This window comes from Eutrigla gurnardus (assembly GCF_963514095.1).
Source record: "Eutrigla gurnardus genome assembly, chromosome: 7".
Classification (NCBI taxonomy): domain Eukaryota; kingdom Metazoa; phylum Chordata; class Actinopteri; order Perciformes; family Triglidae; genus Eutrigla; species Eutrigla gurnardus.
In genome coordinates this window covers 18,946,136-18,965,751 of record NC_139921.1, presented here as the reverse complement: position 1 = coordinate 18,965,751, position 19,616 = coordinate 18,946,136, and the positions used below count along the sequence as shown (strand labels likewise).

The 19,616-nt window shown below is 39.9% G+C and overlaps 1 protein-coding gene across 2 annotated transcripts in view; it reads left to right on the top strand.

Moving 5' to 3' along the window:
* Positions 1 to 370: 370 nt before the first annotated feature.
* Positions 371 to 19,616, top strand: part of ltk (leukocyte receptor tyrosine kinase) — a 43,565-nt gene continuing 24,319 nt past the window's right edge. For both annotated transcript variants that reach the window (XM_084014233.1, XM_084014232.1), the window contains exons 1-2: positions 371 to 571; positions 18,582 to 18,680. In XM_084014233.1, the coding sequence (XP_083870359.1) occupies positions 520 to 571; positions 18,582 to 18,680 (151 nt within the window). In that variant the 5' untranslated portion in view covers positions 371 to 519. The remainder of the gene's footprint in view (positions 572 to 18,581; positions 18,681 to 19,616) is intronic.

Below are 19,616 nucleotides of genomic sequence, written 5' to 3'. Positions count from 1 at the left end.
TAGTGTCCTCCAAGACAAGGAGAAGGAAGAGCCCTACTGGATAGGAGGGGTCGTCACATCCCTGACCACACAAATACAATAAAACGCTACATTTACTGATATTTCATTTATGATATTTGCTTTTTGTTGTAATGAACGAGAATGAATGAACAAACCGGCATCACAACCTGCAGCACATAGATACAACTCTTTTGAGAGCAAAAATAAAATGATTGTCTTTAGGACCTCGAGCCTGTGTGACTGCTTAATGTGCTGCACCGAGAGAGAGAGAGAGAGAGAGAGAGAGAGAGAGAGGGGGGGGGGTGTCGTCACTGGGAGCTGCAGCAGCATCAGCATCACTGGAATGAGTAACAGTGCGCAACTTGGAGAAACAACTAGACTGTCCGGAGGAGCGCGCGCGTGTGTGTCCGTTTCCTGCTTGCTTCACGAGCCTGTTTGTACAAGTATTCATGAGGACCTAAAGGTGCCAACAAAACATATTACACGGACTGCCTGTGGACCTGCCGAGAAACTGGAACCATGGATTATATTAAAAACTTAAATACTTATCTGTCCATCGTCGTTTTGATAGGTAAGCAGGCTGCATGACTCACTTTTACCTCAATGTTTTTAGAAAGCAAGAGCAAATGTTTAACCACTACGAAGCGTCCCATTCTTTCTTTGTCAGCTACTTTACTGTTTCTTTAAATTAAAAGCCAGGTTGCCAACAATGTAGAGGTTTCTATTCCAATGTAGCGTAAATTTTCAGAAATGTACCGTAACTTCCATCCACCACACTTATGCTAACGTTAGGAGTTGGTTCATGGGATACGCGCTAGGTGGCGCTAATTCTCCAGTCGGGTTCAATTATACTATTACAGAAGAAGACATAGCCTCATGAGATGATGAAATCAATTAATCTTATTCAGTCTTTGGTCGAACTTCAAATAATAAGTATTAATTCAATTAATTACAATCTCCTCATCGCTCCACATGTATCCGATCTTTTCATCTGCTTCCATTTTTCAACTCTTTTGTCGGTGAATTGGAAGTTTCCATGGACAGTCACGGCTATGTCACATTTCCTCAGCCAGAAACTTTTTTGAGATATTGATTTCCAGATATTTTTTCCAGAGGTTGAGGCCTTTCTTCTTAAGTGTTCATGGTAGAAACAAATGCCCGTAAGGAAATTGTTTCGTGGATGCAATCACACCTGGTGTGCATCAAATTAATTAACGTTGGACTTGCTGCTGTTGTTCATCATACGTATGCTGCTACTCCGTGTGACTCATTCCAGTGAAAAGGGATCACCATTTGGTCAGTTATTAGCCTGAGCCCGTTGCAGTTTGATTTAAACTCTTACAGCAATTCTCTCTCTCTCTCTCTCTCTCTCTCTCTCTCTCTCTCTCTCTCTCTCTCTCTCTCTCAGGTGTCATATTCTCTTGAGGCACACTTCAGGGAGTTTGATTTACGCTCATTTACACTGCAGCACGGTTGCCAGACTTGGCAAAGAAACTGGCTCTGCAACTGCTCTCATAACAGTTAGTGGGTTTGCAGGAGCAGGATATCGCCTGGAGTCGGTTTTTATTGATAACAGAAACAAAAATAAAAGAGGAAACTGTTACCATTTTTGGTAAAAAGGTTAAGGTGGCAGTGAAGGTTCATGGTCAGATGTGACTTTGTTCACCTTTCATTAATAAATTCATAGCCTGACTGAAGTACATGAAATTAATAAATATTATTATTTATTATTTAATTTCTGTTCACTCTGAAATCACCTATGGAATCTAAATGACTTTTCACTGAAACCAGATGTTTATTTGTGTTTCAGTGAGCCGGCTCTGACCAGGCTTAATGACGTATGAATAGAGTGTTTATTGGGATATGGGCATAGAAATAATGATGAGCTTACTTGGATTCAACTGGCTTTTTGATATCTCTGTGACTTAAATGTTCCCATGGAGCACATGAGTTCACCTTTTCACATCTTAATGCCTGAAATGGATCACCTGCTTTTCACTGGGGCCGTTGTCTTGTGTCTGCTGATTATATGATTAGATGAGATAAGATGGCAGCGAATTCCTTATATTACATATTTCAGCAACACCACTTTTTCTGTTATAAAACAGTGGAAGTAGAGTGTCTCTTTGCTCCGCCTGGGCGATATGATGATATAAAGCTTGAAACAATATAATGAATGTCTGTTGTTTCTGTATTTTCTATGTCGTTTATATATGACTCTTTACGTTCCTTGCATGCTGGAGCGAACAGCTGTTTTGCTTCGAGAGGGCACAACCTGCAGAAACCTTCTCCGACTGAGCCCAACCAAAACAAGCAGAGCATGTAAGAAAACAATCTTCTGCGGAGTTTGCCAAACGCTGGGCCTCGAGGCATATTTGGAGTACGTACAGGCTATCCGTTCTCATGAAATGGCACCACGTGCCTTTTTTCTTCTTCACTCTAACCGGACTAAAGCCTACGGTACACAGAAATTAAGGAATGGTATTAGCTGTTGTATGAAAGATAAATATAATCACGGACAAGCAATTCGGCTATGTTCACTACTGATGATGATATAGTAATCAGTGAGGTTATGGAGGCTTTATATACCTTACATGCACTTGATTTAGACCAAGATGTGTATGTTTTATATGATCATAGGCCTTAATGTCTGCCACCTGTCCAGTAAAATGCACTTGTTGTTCTTGATATTTAATTTCCTTCTTCTTTAAAAAGATGAGAAACATACAGGAGTCATACATCATAGGCTTCACCATGTGGTTATTATATAGACTATATATTGAGTTACCAGTAAATGTGGCGTATCCTGATATATGTCGGTTTAGAGATAACCTATATGATGATGGAAGACTGTGGCCGTATCCCTCAGCCCTATTCTTGGCTCGTCTTCTCTTTGGCTTCAGCAGCAGAGAGGCTGCAGTGTAAGTGGCTCATACTGCAGTCAATCCCAGGACCAGGAGAAAACCCAGGGTGAGCTTTTGCCAAAATTTACAGTATTATGTCAGACAGCCCTCCCTCTCTGGTCCTGAGGCGTCTCCAGCATGCGGTCAAGTTTAGCAGCGAGTTAGGCACAGTGTTTTTTCATACATCTCCTTGACATAACGTTCATTTGCTACTAATTAGCGACGACAAATATGTCAGTAAGAGAAACATAATGCTGAAATTAAGTTATTTCTTATCAACTAAATGAGGGAATGTTTTCAATTAATGTATCGTCATTACAGTCAGTGCAAAACATACACTCTGAACCTCTGCCTTAAGGATATATTTACTGTTGCCATAACTATGCTGGTTGCAACTAATGCAGACCTTACTTTAGTCATGTTTAGGCGCTTAAAGCACTTGAGGGAAATGACTTGAAACAATTATCTCAACCCCTCACTCAAAGGAAATTTGTTGCCATATAAACAATTACATTTCCCACAACATGTGTCCGTTAAAACAAATTAGTAGTGTATAAACATACAGATGGGGCCCTTTTTGTTTTGCATGAAAGTAGTTAATTTCTGGCATTTCTTGTGCAGGCAGTGGACTTTAAAAAATGTAAAATCCACTGAGGATACTTTTAGTACCTTAGTAGTCCATTAGAACAGCTGGTCAGATGGTCTAATAGCTGCAGGTACCCCACCACATACAAAATCTAGAACATTCACATAATGGGAGATATGTAAGCAGACGCATTACATCCAGATTTAGGGTCAGGTTTTTTTTTTTTTATGTGTTATTGAAGATATTGGCTGACTGCAACAGACACTTACATAAATGGATTTTTGGTTACCTTCCATTACTAATTCATACTGAAACAAGCTCTTACTAATAACAGTGGAGGTATGACTGCAGTGAAGATGTGCGCTTCAGAGGTAAATATCACACTGGCTTGGGTAATAACTGAAGATTATTTTGATTTGATTGTTGATTGAACAGCAGTGACTCTCAAACAGTTGTAACTGTGTGTGTGTGTGTGTGTGTGGGGGGGGGGGGGTCCTCTGTTCACATATGCATGTTTGAAAGTCTGAGCTGCACTTAATCAGCAGTTTGAATCTCATTCATCTCATTAGTTCTGACAGTCAAAGACAGTTCAACACTTGAGAGATTCCAGTCTGGAAACTTTAGAGTCCATGCTTGATATATTTCCAGACAATAACAAACCCTCCTACAGATTAATCCTTTTGGTTTAATTTATTTATGAAATGTACCCTGATATTACAGTTTTGTTTCGTGTGCTTACACACAAGTATTGTGTAATAATAAGTATTAACATCACACAGCACATAATCAACCTATACACACCAATCCGTTTTATAAGCACTATAAAAAGCAGCAATCTGACATGTTTTATGAATCTTCATGTTGACATGTTGGGCATGTAGAGAAATACATTTGATTTTCATTAGTCTGCAACTATGGGCTGCACGGTGGTGTAGTGGGTAGTGGGTTCGATCCCCGGGTCGGGCCCAGGTTCCTTCTGTGTGGAGTTTGCATGTTCTCCCCGTGTAAGCGTGGGTTCTCTCCGGGTTCTCCGGCTTCCTCCCACAGTCCAAAGACATGCAGGATGGGGATAGGTTCATTGATCACTCTAAATTGTCCGTAGGTGTGAATGTGAGTGTGAGTGGTTGTTTGTCTCTACATGTCGGCCCTGTGATGGACTGGCTACCTGTCCAGGGTGTACCCTGCCTTCGCCCAATGACAGCTGGGATCGGCTCCAGCCCCCCCGTGACCCTGTATACAGGATAAGCGGTAGAAAATGGATGGATGGATGGATAGTCTGCAACTTTGGTCTTGTGTAGTGTTTGGTGAATTTACAGTAGAACAGTACATTTGTACTTTCTCTGTATACGTTGTTTATAATAGCCTTATCTAATCATTGGGAAGTAGAAGTACTAAAAGCTTTTTAGGTTTATCACAGCAGTATGTAACTAGCTCAAGCAGAATATAGTCATATGAAACATGTGTTTCCATGGTAACAAAGTATGGCTTTTATGAAGAAGTGTATGGTTTTTAGAAGAGTGTGTCATTATGCCAATAGGTATGCTGCAAATGGGGTGTATGATTCTGTGAGTTGTGAGTAGTCTTTTGAATAAAAGAGCACTGTGATGAAGCAATCGGAAAAAAATCTGTAAGAGGCAGAAAAGTTCATGTGCACAACTATGACTTCCTTCTTCTCTACATTACCCTAAGTGTTTACTAAGATAATAGATCAATGGAGAGATATCCCACTAGTTCTGCAACCAGTGCTGCCTGCCTTCTTAGCCAGCCTGCTTATTCCACCATGCTTCCATGCAACAATGAAAATGACTAAAAGTTGTCATTTTTGTGGTCAAAGCAACGTGCTTTCCTACGCTGTGACGTGTGTGACGTGTGTGACGTGTGTGTGTGTGTGTGTGTGTGTGTCAAGCATAGAGTTGTCTAGCCTGCAACCTTTCTTATTCCAGCACGCGTCCATGCTAACGTTACACTGGCAACACTGCAGGCCGTTAGATAATGTTAAAGGAGAAATCCGGTCATTTTTTATCCCATTTTCGTTGTCCCCAGGGTCATCCCGACTTAGAAGCAAAAAACCTGACAAATAGCCTATTGACTTGACCTAGCCCAGATCTGTACCTGCCTGCCAGCCTTCCAGAATAGCGCCAATGGTAACCCATAGGGGCAAGTGTTATCTGCTTTCCTGGGCCTCAGAAAATAATTTCAAGACCTATGTAACACAGGTTGGGTCCGTACGAGACACGACAGCGCTCGTTTAGCTCAAATAGTGTGGCGGAACGACGTAAATATGTGTTTTTGCATGGAGCTACTCACCTCAAATCACCCCGTAGCCATAAGCAGTAGAGTGCCGGGCGCAAGCTCGTCCCTCCCACTCACCGCAGAAACGAAAATGTTTTCCTCGTAGTTTTGATTTTGTATCCATAAAGAAACGATCGAGCAGTGCAGTCGTCATGTCCATAATAAATCCATGAAGCTCTTATGTCCATATGTATGACTTTGTTACAACATAGCAACGATTGCTTACAGCTAAACAGCAGCCCATAGCCAAAACAATTCAAGTCTCGGGCAGGTTCCCGCCTGACGTCACTGTACTGGCTTTAAAACAGCTCCAGAGTGAGGATCAAAACTACGAGGAAAACATTTTCGTTTCTGCGGTGAGTGGGAGGGACAAGTGTGCGCCCGGCACTCTACTGCTTATGTCTACAGGGTGATTTGAGGTGAGTAACTCAAATCTATGTCGTTTCGCCACACTTTTTGAACTAAACGAGCGCTGTCGTGTCTTGTATGGACCCAACCTGTGTTACATAGTTCTTGGAATTATTTTCTGAGGCCCAGAAAAGCAGATAACACTTGCCCCTATGGGTTACCATTGGAGCTATTCTGGAAGGGTGGCAGGCAGGTACAGATCTCAGGCTAGCTCAAATCAATTTTTGTCTGGTTTTTTGCTTCTAATAAGTCGGGATGATACTGGGCACAACAAAAATGGGGTCAAAAATGACCGGATTTCTTCTTTAACTCTCTCCAACAACACTCGCGGTCCTTCAGAGTGACTAACTGTCCTTATCGTGAGAAACTAACAAAATAGGGCTCTATACTGTAGGCCACGAGTGCTGGCTGCAATTTTCAACAGAATCCTTTAATTGAACCAAAATACGCGTGTTGTGACGCCATCCATCTCAGTCATGTCAGTCGTGTCGTGGAGATCCTTGCCACTGTTGCTTGTGTCAAAGCTTTTTCCGACCCAAGCCATGGGGGCTTGGGTCGGACGGGCTGCACATAAGTCCCCAAAGGCTGCATTATGCGTGGGGTTTGCAGCCTGGCTGCAGCAGGCTGTGTAATGCGCCGAGAAATCAGACTCACAATGCCTCTGTTTAGGGGGAAAGGCCCCGCAAACGTGACTTCGTGGTCTCATTGTGACTTGTGGTCTCATGCACACAGAGGGATGAGTAGAAATGCTGATCGCAGACAGAGGCATGTGTGTAAGAGTAACTTCAATGGGACGTTAAAGAATGACGAAACGGACAGGTTAAATATGGCACAAAATGTATTTACAGATTTTGAGATTTTGAGAAAGGAGGTGTCAAATCCAATCAGTGCCGGCCTAGCCTCAGAGGTCCTGGATCATGTTCCAACAGGATCCGGCACAAATTAAACTCTTGTTCAAGGGCAATCATGGGTCGAGGCGAAACCAGTCAGATATTATTTTCTTTAATTATTATTCTTGTCATCAGAAACAGTGGAGAAAGGGAGCAATATTTAGAGATAAAACATGACATGAAGCTGACTGTTGGCAAGAGATTTGAGACTTGGCATTTAACATTGAAGCAACACTGAAAAGAAACTGAAGCCATGAAAAACAGACACAGAATGATGGTTTCATTGATTCTGCTTTGTGTAAAGGGTTTGAAATTCCACGTCATCCCACTTCACAGATATAACAATTATATAGCATTACAACATTTGTCGCACATATTTTATGACTTAAATATAATAAAAAGTAATTAAATTCACAGTCTTTTGGCTGAAAAATCTGTGGCTATTTTCGTAAAGGCTTAATTCAAATACCAAAAAGAAAAACGACATAAAAGATGAAAGTATCTTAAGTGGAGATTCATGTCTACTCACTTCTGTCTGTTCATAATAGCAGCTGAGCTAATAACACACCAAAAAAAAAAAAAAAGTTGTTGAGTCTACAAAGAGACGTTGCAGTTGAGTTTTTCAAATTCATTCTTAGCCCCCTAAAGCAATATAGAGATAATACACTCCAGACGTGAAGTAGACCACAATTATCTGATAAATGGACACAATTGTAACAGGATGACTCCCCGTGGAATACTATCAGGAAGAATGCAGTGTATTGCAAAACCATTTTTGGGGAGAAGTAATATGTTAAAGCTCAGACTGTGCCAAGTGGAGTTCAAACGTGGCTTTCCGTCAGGTGAAATGGGCTGTAACGTGAACACTGCTTCAAGGAAAAGACTAGCGATGGCAAGTGATCTTTCCTCCAATTTATTCACGGCAGACGCTAAGAGAAACTGGGGGACGCAGTCAGTAAGATAATACTTCAGAATTATGTTCTTATATTTATAAGCAGGCATTATGTGAGAAAGTGAATGCAGATGATGATGGTATTTTATCATTATTACTGTTTGATTTAGTGTTAAAGCAGCAGCAGGTTGACGATGACAATCCTCTTCACAGTTCAGATCACCTTGATAAACCCTTTACAGACACCCTGGACTGATTATTCATAATTTCTTGTCATTTTTCAAACAAATCAAATAAAAAATTTGGTTTTGGTCTGTTGGTCAAATGTAACAAGCATCACCTCAGGCTCTGAGAAATTAGTACTAATTAATAAATCTTCTTTGCATATTAGCATTTTTGACTAAACAGTGATGTTAAGATTTAAGAATATAATAAAATAATTGTTACAGTGGCTGCAAGAGATGCGCTGTTATTTTTTTAAATACCATGACCACCCAATGCATTCCAAGAGCAAATCTGTAACAACCAACCCGCAAAAATTTGCCTTATTTAATGACCCGAAGCCGACCCACAAACCGCCAACTTTATGCATTATAGTAGAGTAATTGTCAGGGTTGAGGACAGAGACAAGGACTGACTGCACCGCTGTGTTCTAGCTGCAGTTCCAACTGCAAGTCTTTGGAAATATTACAAAATAATAATATTTCTGCAGTTTTTTCTTTATTTATGGAGGTGATTTTCGATTTTTATAGGAAAACACTGCTTTACATTACACAGGCTACAAACTCCCATCTGGTGAAAAATAACCAGTGACTTTGACATTGTTGAATGAAAACAGGCCGCCGTCAGAGTAAGCAAAAGCATGATACAGAACAACAGAATGTCCAGTGTTATGGACTCGAGGTCACATGCTAATTTCTCATGAGAATACATATTTTGCTGCATTATGCTTGATTAAGCTGCTTGGTTCCCACCCGTCACACAGCGGCGTTCTTACTCACGGCTAAAGATGACAAATCAAAAAAGATCTATAATTCTTTGGTCATCATAAAGAGGTACCGGCTGGAACGGCAACAAACCCAGGCTGCTCTTAATTCTTTGCATCTGTCTATCAAGGAAATCAGAACCAGCAACTTTTCTGGTGGTCAATGTTTTGCTCAAACAGGCAAACCTATTTTTTTTTTTTACTTGGAAGCATTTGCGTTTTAAATTTTCTCCATATTGCTGGAAACCTGCTTCAACACACAGACTGTGTATGACATGAATATCTGCTGCCCAGTGATTTAAGTCCACCAGGACACAGTGAGTCATTCAGGAGGCTGCCATGGCTCTCATTGGTCACGGTGATTGTTGGCCTAATTTACGCCTCAGTGCTGAATGACACATGGTTATGAGTGTATAAGTGTACGCACACTTTTCATAGATACTGCTGCTTGGCCTCTGTGAAGAGAGGCCAACACATTCAGAGCGACTGGCAGCCAGACTTTGCCGTTCAAGTTCTTTGAGTTTCCCACCGACTCAGGATGTTAACCAGACGGCTGTCAGGCGACCACAATACAGACACTGTTAGTTGGAGTTAATTAAAGGGCTTGTGAGCCCAGAACTAATTTGTACATTGTAAATGTGTTTCTATTCGTGTATGGACTTGCTTTCTCAATTAAATGATCAAGTAAATTAGCTTTTCCTGTGTATATACACTATATAAACGTTGGGCTACATTTACAGAACGTCTGGAGAATTGGGTGCCTTGGAGAACATATGATGTTACAAAGATTTACCCTTTTTAAAACGGTAATGGTTATAGATCTGAATTCTTGGCAAGAGAGCAAATGAAAATGTTGAACCTTTTCTTTAAGCGTTGGTTTTGGTTTCTCTTCCACCAAATCTCCAGGCGATATTTAACGTCATTATGTGGTTGGCCAAAAGAGGTTCCCGTCAGGAAAAATTTAAGTAATTAGAATTTGTATTTATTTATTTTTTTAAAGTGAGTACAATCCCACTTTGGCTGTTCCGAGAAGTTATCTACTGAGTTATCTGGATGAATTTGGAAATAGGTAGTTTTTTCAGATTGCTCAGGAAACCCACACAATGTAAACGGATCGCTGTTTTAGTCCAATCTTGGCTCTAAACGATGTTTTCAACAAACCTTACTGATGTAAACAACATCGCATGACCTATCTATCAACACGAGAGTGATACCAGATACAAGTCATGCTATTTGGATTGTGGATTGGACATGGACACGTGTTGCAGCAGAGAAGGTTGTAAACATGTAAACCTTGAACCTTCACAAACACGCTGTTTCATGACTTCATGCAAGAAGCGAAGCGGGAGTTGCAAAATCACATCGCATTCATGCAATGAAAGCTTTACGCGATCAACATCAACCATTTACTCCCATCAAAATGTTCTGTTTCCATGTCAGCTCCCTTGTCCCACATCACTTGGGATTAAAACGCATATTAGCTATGTGCAGCATTTTATCTTCATATTCATAACTGGTTGTCAGAGAAAACAGACATGGTGTGTCTGGGAGTCTGGTTATCTTTTTGTTGATAAAGGACCCTCTGAGAAGAAACTGCATACCAGTATGATATACCAGCTAACTGAAGCCAAGCTGCAACCAATTAAATCAGATATTGAGTTATAGCACGTAATTCTTTTGGAATTACCGAAAGCCGGATTCACTGCAGATGAATGGGTCTTCAGAACTGTGTGTGGATGCAGATAGACATTCAAGGGTCTCAGCAAAGAAGCTCATATTTTGGCATTGGACGTGCACAGCCATCGGCGTTCATCAAGAGAACAGGGTGATTTAGTCAACCAACAAAAGTTTTGGTCGACGGTGGGGGGTGGGAACAGCATACTTATTATTTTGACTTTTTTTAAATCGACCAGCTCATATTGATATGATTGATATGAAAACAGGACGCGCTCTCATGAGGGGAAGTAGTTATATTATAAAAAACAGGGTAATTAGACCAATCATATTGAAATATGACAATTCTAATATTATCACAATCAAGGCCTGTCAAAGTGAGTTAATATCCACTGCACCCAGATCACAACAAACTTTTATGAATTACTGAAGCACGATCAGGACTGGGACACTGAGCGCTGTGATGGTCTGAGGCGCTCCTCCAAGCCCCAAATCTTAAATACATTTTTTTTAAAACATTTTTTCCCCCACTGGCTCTTTGTGAATCTTGGACGTCACATTAAAAAAAAATCCTTACTGAAAAGCGTGCAAAAGTTATTCCCATCTGAAAACATTTTCACAACTCAAACAAGGCAGTGTTTTGAGAACAAACATTGTTTTGAAGTGTCCAGCATGAAGACATATTTTTATTTTGCTTGAATAGTGTAACTTGTTTTTTCTACTGTTTTTAGGAGCTGAATCAGATTCAGTTAACATATTTAATCCGCGTTGGACGTTTCCAAGTTGTTGCATTATTGTACCAAAATGTCTTATAATGTTCTGCACTCCCCTGCAGCCTGGCTGTGTTTAGGCTGTGGATGTAGGCGTTCTGTAAGAGAAGCCCTCTGTGAATTGAGCGATGGGAAAGGAAAAAAAGGAACCTCTCGTTGTTCCAGATGAAACGTTTTCGTCATGGGTTGTGTCCGCTTTCCTCACGTAAACAACAGCATCTGTCTTTCTGTTGAAAGGCCTGAAATGACCGACAGTTTGGTCGGGGAGAGCGGTTTACCCGTGTCATTGCCATCGACAGTGGCATGCAGGCCCACTGGATTTTACAATGCAGTCCTTACCATGATAAACATACATGTTTTGGATTAGCACATATACAAGGACACGAGCGATACAACACCCGTTATGCTACTCCCACACCGTTTCTACCGTCTGGTTCTGTTTCGTCACATCTATTCTGCGTATTCTCAAACTCCTTCTGCAAGTGGGCGAAGATGTTAAAAGTAAAGGCCTTTAATGCCTGCTGAGTCATACATTTGTTCATGTGTAATGTAACTCCCATTTTCGCTGTGGAGAAAACAGTTGAAAAATAAGCTGAAAAAAAATGTCAGTGATGGCGAAAACAACCAAAGTGTTTTTTTGTTGTTGTTGCAAATATTCTTTATTGCTGAGATCCAAACATGAAAACTTGGCTGTTACAAAGCAACTTACACAGAATTAACACATAACATTTACATTATGGGCATGGGCGTTTCCTCCCAAAACACCTCGTTAACTCATTTTCATTCTTATCTTAAGAAAGCAAAAGATATAAAAAAAAAAAGGGTTTTGGAAGAAAATCTGAGAAAAACCTTAATATGTTGTTTAGAAAAGCAATTTAGCAAGTTTAATTAGAAGAGGGAAAGAATACCATACCACCGTTGACTTTGTCTTTTTAACAACAGTGTCAATGAGCTCCCTGTTATTATCTGATGAATGAAGGGTATGTTGCATCATTTAGAGGGAGGTTGGCTTGCAAAGTCTTTCATTAGTTTGTTTTTACAGTACTAAAGAAGGCTGTTGGCACTTGTTCCCAAGACTCCACATTTTTGTGTGTGTGCGTGTGTGTGTGTGTGTTGAGCTTAAAAGATTACGTTTTGGGAGGTTACAGCGATGTTTGCTTCTTTTGGACGAGCCTCTGAGCACAGACAGCAGCACTGGTGTGTGTGCGGTTTGAGACAGGTAGTTGAGAGATGGAATAATAAATGCAAGACCGTGTGTTTAAAGCTAAGGTTTGAGGTTTAGTTCAGCTTTAAAGGGCTACACATTGCATGTGCATTAAAAAAATTAACCCGCAAACTGATATAATGGGTGAAATTACGTTTTTACAGTAAAAGCTCCCTGATACTAATCTTTTCTGACTTATTATTTATCAAACACCAGCATAAACATGCTGATCGCTTCTGGGTGAATGATCATATTATGTTTTCAAAAAATGTTCAACTCCCTGCAGATTGGATAGAGAGGCACCAATACCAAAAAACAATCTGATATTGGATATTGGTCTAAATAATACATAGTTTGATTGGATTTTGGTGACAATGGGCCGATCTGGTATTCCATTATGTTTAATAAATAACAATTCAGTATATTCATATTTTTTGTAACCTTTGTCTTAGAGTTGGGAAAGCAACATTTAGGTCAAGCCTGATGTTGCCTTACATGTGAAAGAATGATCACCTCCACACAGTGAAACAAGGTTATTACAGGTTATTAATTAAACACTGGTTTCAGATCAGTACTCGGCATTGGATGCCGAGGGATCAGTTCTGGTATCGGGACTGAGAAAGTTGTATGAATGCACCACTAAGACTGGACAAAGTTCTGTACACGTTCTCAACTGCAACCCAATTATTCAAGACATAAAGGGAGATCTGTGTTGCACATACAACCATAAATAGGGATATTCATTTTTGTTTTTCAAATGCTATTCTTAACTAATTCCTCCAAATCTGTACTTAAAAAAAACTGTACTTAAAAAAAACTAGTGCCGTTTGTGACATATATATATTTTTTTTAATCCAATAAGAACTAACTCATTTAAAACAAATGGCTTTAACAATTCAATAATTAAATAACATTATTTTAAACCTCATTTATCCTAGAGAGGAAATTTAATTTAGACTGTATGATTATTCGGTCAAAAAATATGTATATGGTTTAAGGTCAAAAGGCAGTTAATAGAGTGTGCAAAAAATGTTCCTGGAAAGATTTGAAGTCCCTGTAACTTATTGATAAATTGATTTGCAACAGAGATTTGAACGGACCTGACGTCAGATGTGCGTGCAGAGAAAGTACATTTTTGTTGTTTGTCACATTATTATTGCATTCCAGATGTTGCACTGACATTTACCCTCTCTTGTATTTTGAGATCATACACAAAAAAAGAGATGGCCGTGTTCATTAATCCACCGTGTATCCTGCTTTCCAGTCTAATCAGTTTTAGTTCTATAGCAACAAATCACAACGATTACCTCATGACAACGTAAAGGACAGGAATGTTGTTCTTTAGTAACTGTGACTGTCTTATTTAGAGGACATTTATAATTTGAGTTTGATTGGTCAATGAAAAAAAATTTTTTTCTGAGAATACAAAGGATGCAAAATGAACATATAAACCCCACTAACTTTTAGGAAATCTGATAATTTTGCACTAAAGTTCTTAATTAAATGAGAAAATACAATTTAATTCACACAGTTTACAAAACCACGTAAAGAAACAAAGGATCCTTTATGATTAACGTAGCACATAGATCTTCATTTTAAAGCCCTGCTATTCCTATTCATCCACTGGGTCTCGTCTCGTCAAATCTCTGTCAAAGTCGACACAGCGTCTCACAGAACGGGAGAGTTCAGGCAGTGTTCTCGGTCTGTTTGCAACACGTTTCTTTACTCAATGAATATCATATTGACAGAACTATGATACTCATCATGGCAAAAATACAAGGAAAGTTTTTGGGCGGGTTTGAGGAAACAGCATCTGTTCATAATCGTTGCCGAGAGATCAGCGATGCAGCTGTGAAAGTTATCTACCTTATTTCTAGCAAAATAGCATCAGCGTCAAAGCCCTGCTCTGACTTGCATGTTGAAGGCGGCCGAAAAGCGAGTTCCCCCGACAGGCAACGGCCTCTTTGCCAACATCAACCTGAGAATGAACCGTGGCTGAAAGGATCTTTTTGATCTCGCTGGAGATTTTGACAGCCAAATTAAGCACAACATCGTGAAGGATGGATCACATCATGGGAGTGGTTGTCGTAACCATTAATGTCAGCCGAGCCAGAGGTCTGAATCGTCGTCATCGGTTTGAGTGCCTTCGAACTGACAAAAACATTGCCAATGATGTGCCGTACGTAAGGTGTGTAAGCCGAGCAGCCGTACCGATTTCTGAACCGCGAGATGTTTTTTGGAGCATAAGTGAAAATGACTGCAGGACCGTGCGTGGCTATTACAGACCAGTTGAAGAATCTGACCAAAATGGTGTGAGGCCAAAACAAAGATGTCACTCAGTATTATGACAGCACAAACGCTTTCCAGTTAAAGCTGACATTGCGGGAGACGCAGCTGTCGAATATTAGCCGGGCTCATTTTCCCCGTCGCAACAAATGTGTGTGCCACATTTCAGGGAGGATTTGGGGATTGTTATGATGAACACCAATGAAACAAGACCCTGTTCCAGACTCGCACACTTAAATGATATTTTGAAGTTGGCAACCGCTCAGGATTTGACACCTAATATCGTTGCAGTTGTGATGGCTGAGAGGTGCCAGGTTTCAGGAGCAGTTAAACAGTGAGTGGCCTACTCTGTGTGAAACGGTGCATCAGAGGCTTCGCCGCACTTCTCTGACAAAGCAGTGAATGATTACGGTGGTCGTAAATCAATCAGCAGCTTCATGCGTATGTTATTATCTATAGTAGACTGACAATGTGGAGAAGAATTGTTGATTGCTGCCCATCATCTGTTTGAAAATGGAAGCGCACACTTGCAAGCAATTACAAAGGCTTAGCTATGTTATTAACAGAATTACTTTTACAATAAATTCTGAGTTGAATACGTAAGGTTTTGAGTTTCTTGTGATATACTGTTCATCTTTATTGCCGTCTGAAAAAATTGTTAAAAAGATTTGAAGGACTGCTTCGGATTTCACAACATTTAATACACGTCTCAAAGCTCAGCGTGTCTGCCTGCCATTACAAATGTGAATGTAATGTGTTCAGGGTCATTTCTTTTTGCTTTTAACAACTGCTGCAAAGATAGCATCTATGCTGGCGTGGCTCTCCTGATCTTTGATAAGCTAAGTATTTTAAGTTGTAAGTGGAAACAACCTTACAAGTTTTTACTTTATTTTATTCCCATGTCATCCAACTCTTCCATATTTCTTTTTCCAGCCAACAAGTTCTGTTGGGCCGCACTTATCCAAACTTGACATGTGGAAAAGGGTGTTGGATGAATGTAAATGTGATTTCTAGGGGAATTCCCCCCAAATTGTTTGCTATTCTATGTTAATAATAGAAATGTAATATTTGTTATTTGGCTGAATCGCCCTCTTTAAGGACTATTAAAATGATATTTCCGGTTTCCGTTTTTTAGAAATCTATCCATAGCTGCTTTTATTCCATAATTTCAGATCAACAGCTGGCCTGCTAGTCTTTCAAATACATGACCCCTCCACACCACCCTTCATTATCATCACTAACAGCTTTTTATAAACGGGCTTTTCAATACCTCAATTTGTCCTGCTCGACCCATGTGACCTTGCCTTACAGGCTCTCGGGAACAGTACCGTCACTGTTCAGAGGGCATTAAATGGGTTAAGTTGCGATGACCCACTTGGACATGATCATCTCGCTCAGTGTCTACTGGTCATGCTAGTTAGTATGTTCAAAGTCATGTCACGTGTAAAATGTCCTCCCTCTCATCATCCTCCAGAACAAGACCATGTCTGTTGCTGTGTTTTATTAGTGGGTCAGTCTGCAATCGCACTATTTCTGGATAAACTCTGTGGTTCATACATCCACTGGTCTATTCTCAGCTCGTCCTGTTCAGGGTTATGGAGACTGAGGCCATTCCCAGCATGCAATGGGGTGAGGAAAGACTCACAACCAAGGATTAAGGTTTGTTTTTTAGTCATGGGAACTAGAAGGACTTTTCCAAAGAGTTAAAAAAATAAATAGATAAGCCTATAATACACTGTGATTAAATCGTTTTTTGTACTTTCCACAGTAGTCGTCTAACAAAAGAATTACAAGTGCAGTGTTTAGTAAATTGCTGTATTATTAATGTAGAAACTCAAATTTAAATCACATTTACTTTAATTGATAGAGACATTTAACTCTTTCCCTGCCTCATCTTGATTTATGTTCAATTTAAATGTCTTTTGAGAAGAATATTAAAATTACACATTGCAGGGGGTTCCTGTCTGTAAAGCCCTGAATAGTGTGTGCAGCTACTTTTCTCAGACAGGGCTATCCTAGTTTGTACAATGTGTCATCCAACGTCTTTGAACGGCACACTGTGTCATCTCCACACATCTGGCTGATCGATGCATGAATGTCGGACGGACCATTTTTTAGAGTTACACAAATTGTGGATCATAGGTGTGGAGAGCATACAAGGGTAACTATTGATTCAACCTGGACTCTCGTCATTTATGTCCACTAAAAGTGCTTATTTTTAAAACCTATAGGCAGTAATGTTGTTTTAAGTGTGTGACATTTTGGAGTCTCACTCAAGGAGAAGTCTCATTCTGAAATATCGCAATGTGATGTCTGTACATTTTCTGTACAAAAAATAAATAAATAAATAAAAAATCAAGCCGGCTTGCTTACAAATGTGTTGTAAAAATGATTAGGCCTCCATCCATGCTCTTCCACCTGTGTCTAATCACCCTGCTCCAGTACCAACAGTAACTCTGGTTGGAGCTGGAAGAAGGAAGTAACACCAGCACTTTATCTCCTGGTGCAAATTGTCTAAATCTAGATGTCTGTTGTACAGGTGCTGTTGACGCTCCTGGGCCCAATGACAACTACCCCAATGTGTGAAGTTTCGCTCTCGGGCCTATGACACACTTTACTTCATGTTTACTCCCTCCCAGCTCTCTATATAGATACAGAACCCCATAGTTTCCTATCCAACAGCAGAGTTTTCAGACTGCAAAACAACAGAGGATCTAGCCATCTATTTCAATTGTAGCCTTCATTGTGCACAAATGGGATATGGTGTTGTGTAATCCATCAGTACTAACGCACAGCGATGTCCATGTGTGAAACGGCCCAATGAGGGTCCATGTCAATATGCTCAAACGGCGTGGCAATGGGTGTGAAGGCACTCTTGGGATGGCAGCTTGGTTAACCAACTGGCGTTCAGGGCAATATGAACAAGCGGTGAACATCTCCCTGAATGCTGCGTCAATAGAATCTGTTCCTGTCTGTTTTGTCTTCCATATGCCCAGCCATTGCATTATAATGAGGTGTCTGGACTCCTTTTTCTTTGTTTTCTCTTTTTTTGATCCCAACAGCTGGGTCATTTCCTCTTCTGTGTGAGTGTCAGGGCTCACTCGGTACAACCTGTCCCAGTGAGAAGTGTGGGGAAGAGAAGATCATGCCTGCATCTGTTAGCTCAGCTGGGTTAAAATGAAACCTGCTTAGGTTCCCAGCTGGCTATACTATTGTCACCAGCTGGACATTGTATACACTTGAAATGGTGATATTGCCATTTGCAATTTAGATTATATACATGGCGAGGATAAAACAAATTGTATGTTTTCCTTTAATGTAGTTGAAATAGGTTGACTTACGATTGATTCGTATTCCTTACCTTTCAAAGGAGTTATATAAGCCTTATGGGAGAGGAGTTATTCCTGATTAATTTTGGGTATCATACTTTAGGCATTCTTTCCTGAGGGATAAGGCTAAGGTTTATTATATGATACAGTTAATGTCTACATAAAAAGGAAAATACAAATTTGTGCTGTATTTCTTATATCTTTTTAATTTAGACATTAAAAATCTTCTGTACTGGACCCCATCTCAGGCAGAGTAATGAGTGAAATGCATTGTATAGCCGTTTTGAATTACTTTGTGTATGTATGACTCACTTGCATTAAGAAGTGCTGTAACCACTCTTTGTCTGTCTGTCTCTCCTCAGTTAGCAGTACCTGCCATGCTCTTTTGGACAGATTTCTGGAGGATCAGCTCTCAGATCAGCTGTTTGCTCATCATGTGGACTCCGAGGATGACAGTCAAAGTAAGCATATATAATGTGTGACACAAACGGATAACATCATTACCTGTATCAATGTTAGTGCATGTGATTTAAGTGAAATTGGCTAAACTGGAGGCTGAGTGAGGAAACTTTGTTATAAGTGCACATACACGACCTGAAAGCTTGAAATCAGGACGGGAATTACTGTTGAAACATGAGGAACAGAAAACGACTCCGTGTGAAGTTGAGGTGGAAAAAAATGCAACAGCATGCTGACACCAAGAAACATGCTTTAGGTTATTTTTGAAAGGAAGCATATTTTTAGTTGATTTATGGCGGGAGAGCAATGAAAGTGAAGAAAGTGAGCTTTTAATGAAATAATGATTTATGTACCTCACAACTCCGTCTTTTATCCCCAGAGGGGTTCCCATGGCTGTAGTGGCAGTTTCCTCTCTAACTATCACATGATGTCTCCAGTGCCTCATCTGTTTTTGTCCTGCTCATCAAATCACCCCAAAACTTTCTGTTTATTTATGAACTACAGTGACGATTGTAATGGGAAGCATCTGTTTATCACTACACAAGGGACATAGGGTTTTGTAGTCTTGGTGAATGGCGTTTACTTTTTTTTTTAAATTTTTTACATTTACATCATGAAATAAATGTCTCATGTACGCAACAAAACAAAGTAAAAACATCTTCTTTGATTATCCTCACTCTGGCGTTCATTTGAACAATTTTGGCACATTTTGGGGGGGAATAACACATTTATTTATCTATTTTTCTTTGCAAAATTTTCTTATAATCATATCTTTCCTACAGCAGGCACATTTGGTCCTCCTTTTTTCCCTCTTCAAACATTTTATAATGTAAAATATAGGATGGAAGACAAAAATCTCACTTAATTGTCTTCTTGTTTAATAAATCTGACCCAAACAAACACTACGTTTTTAACTACATTTGTCTTTCTATCTTTCA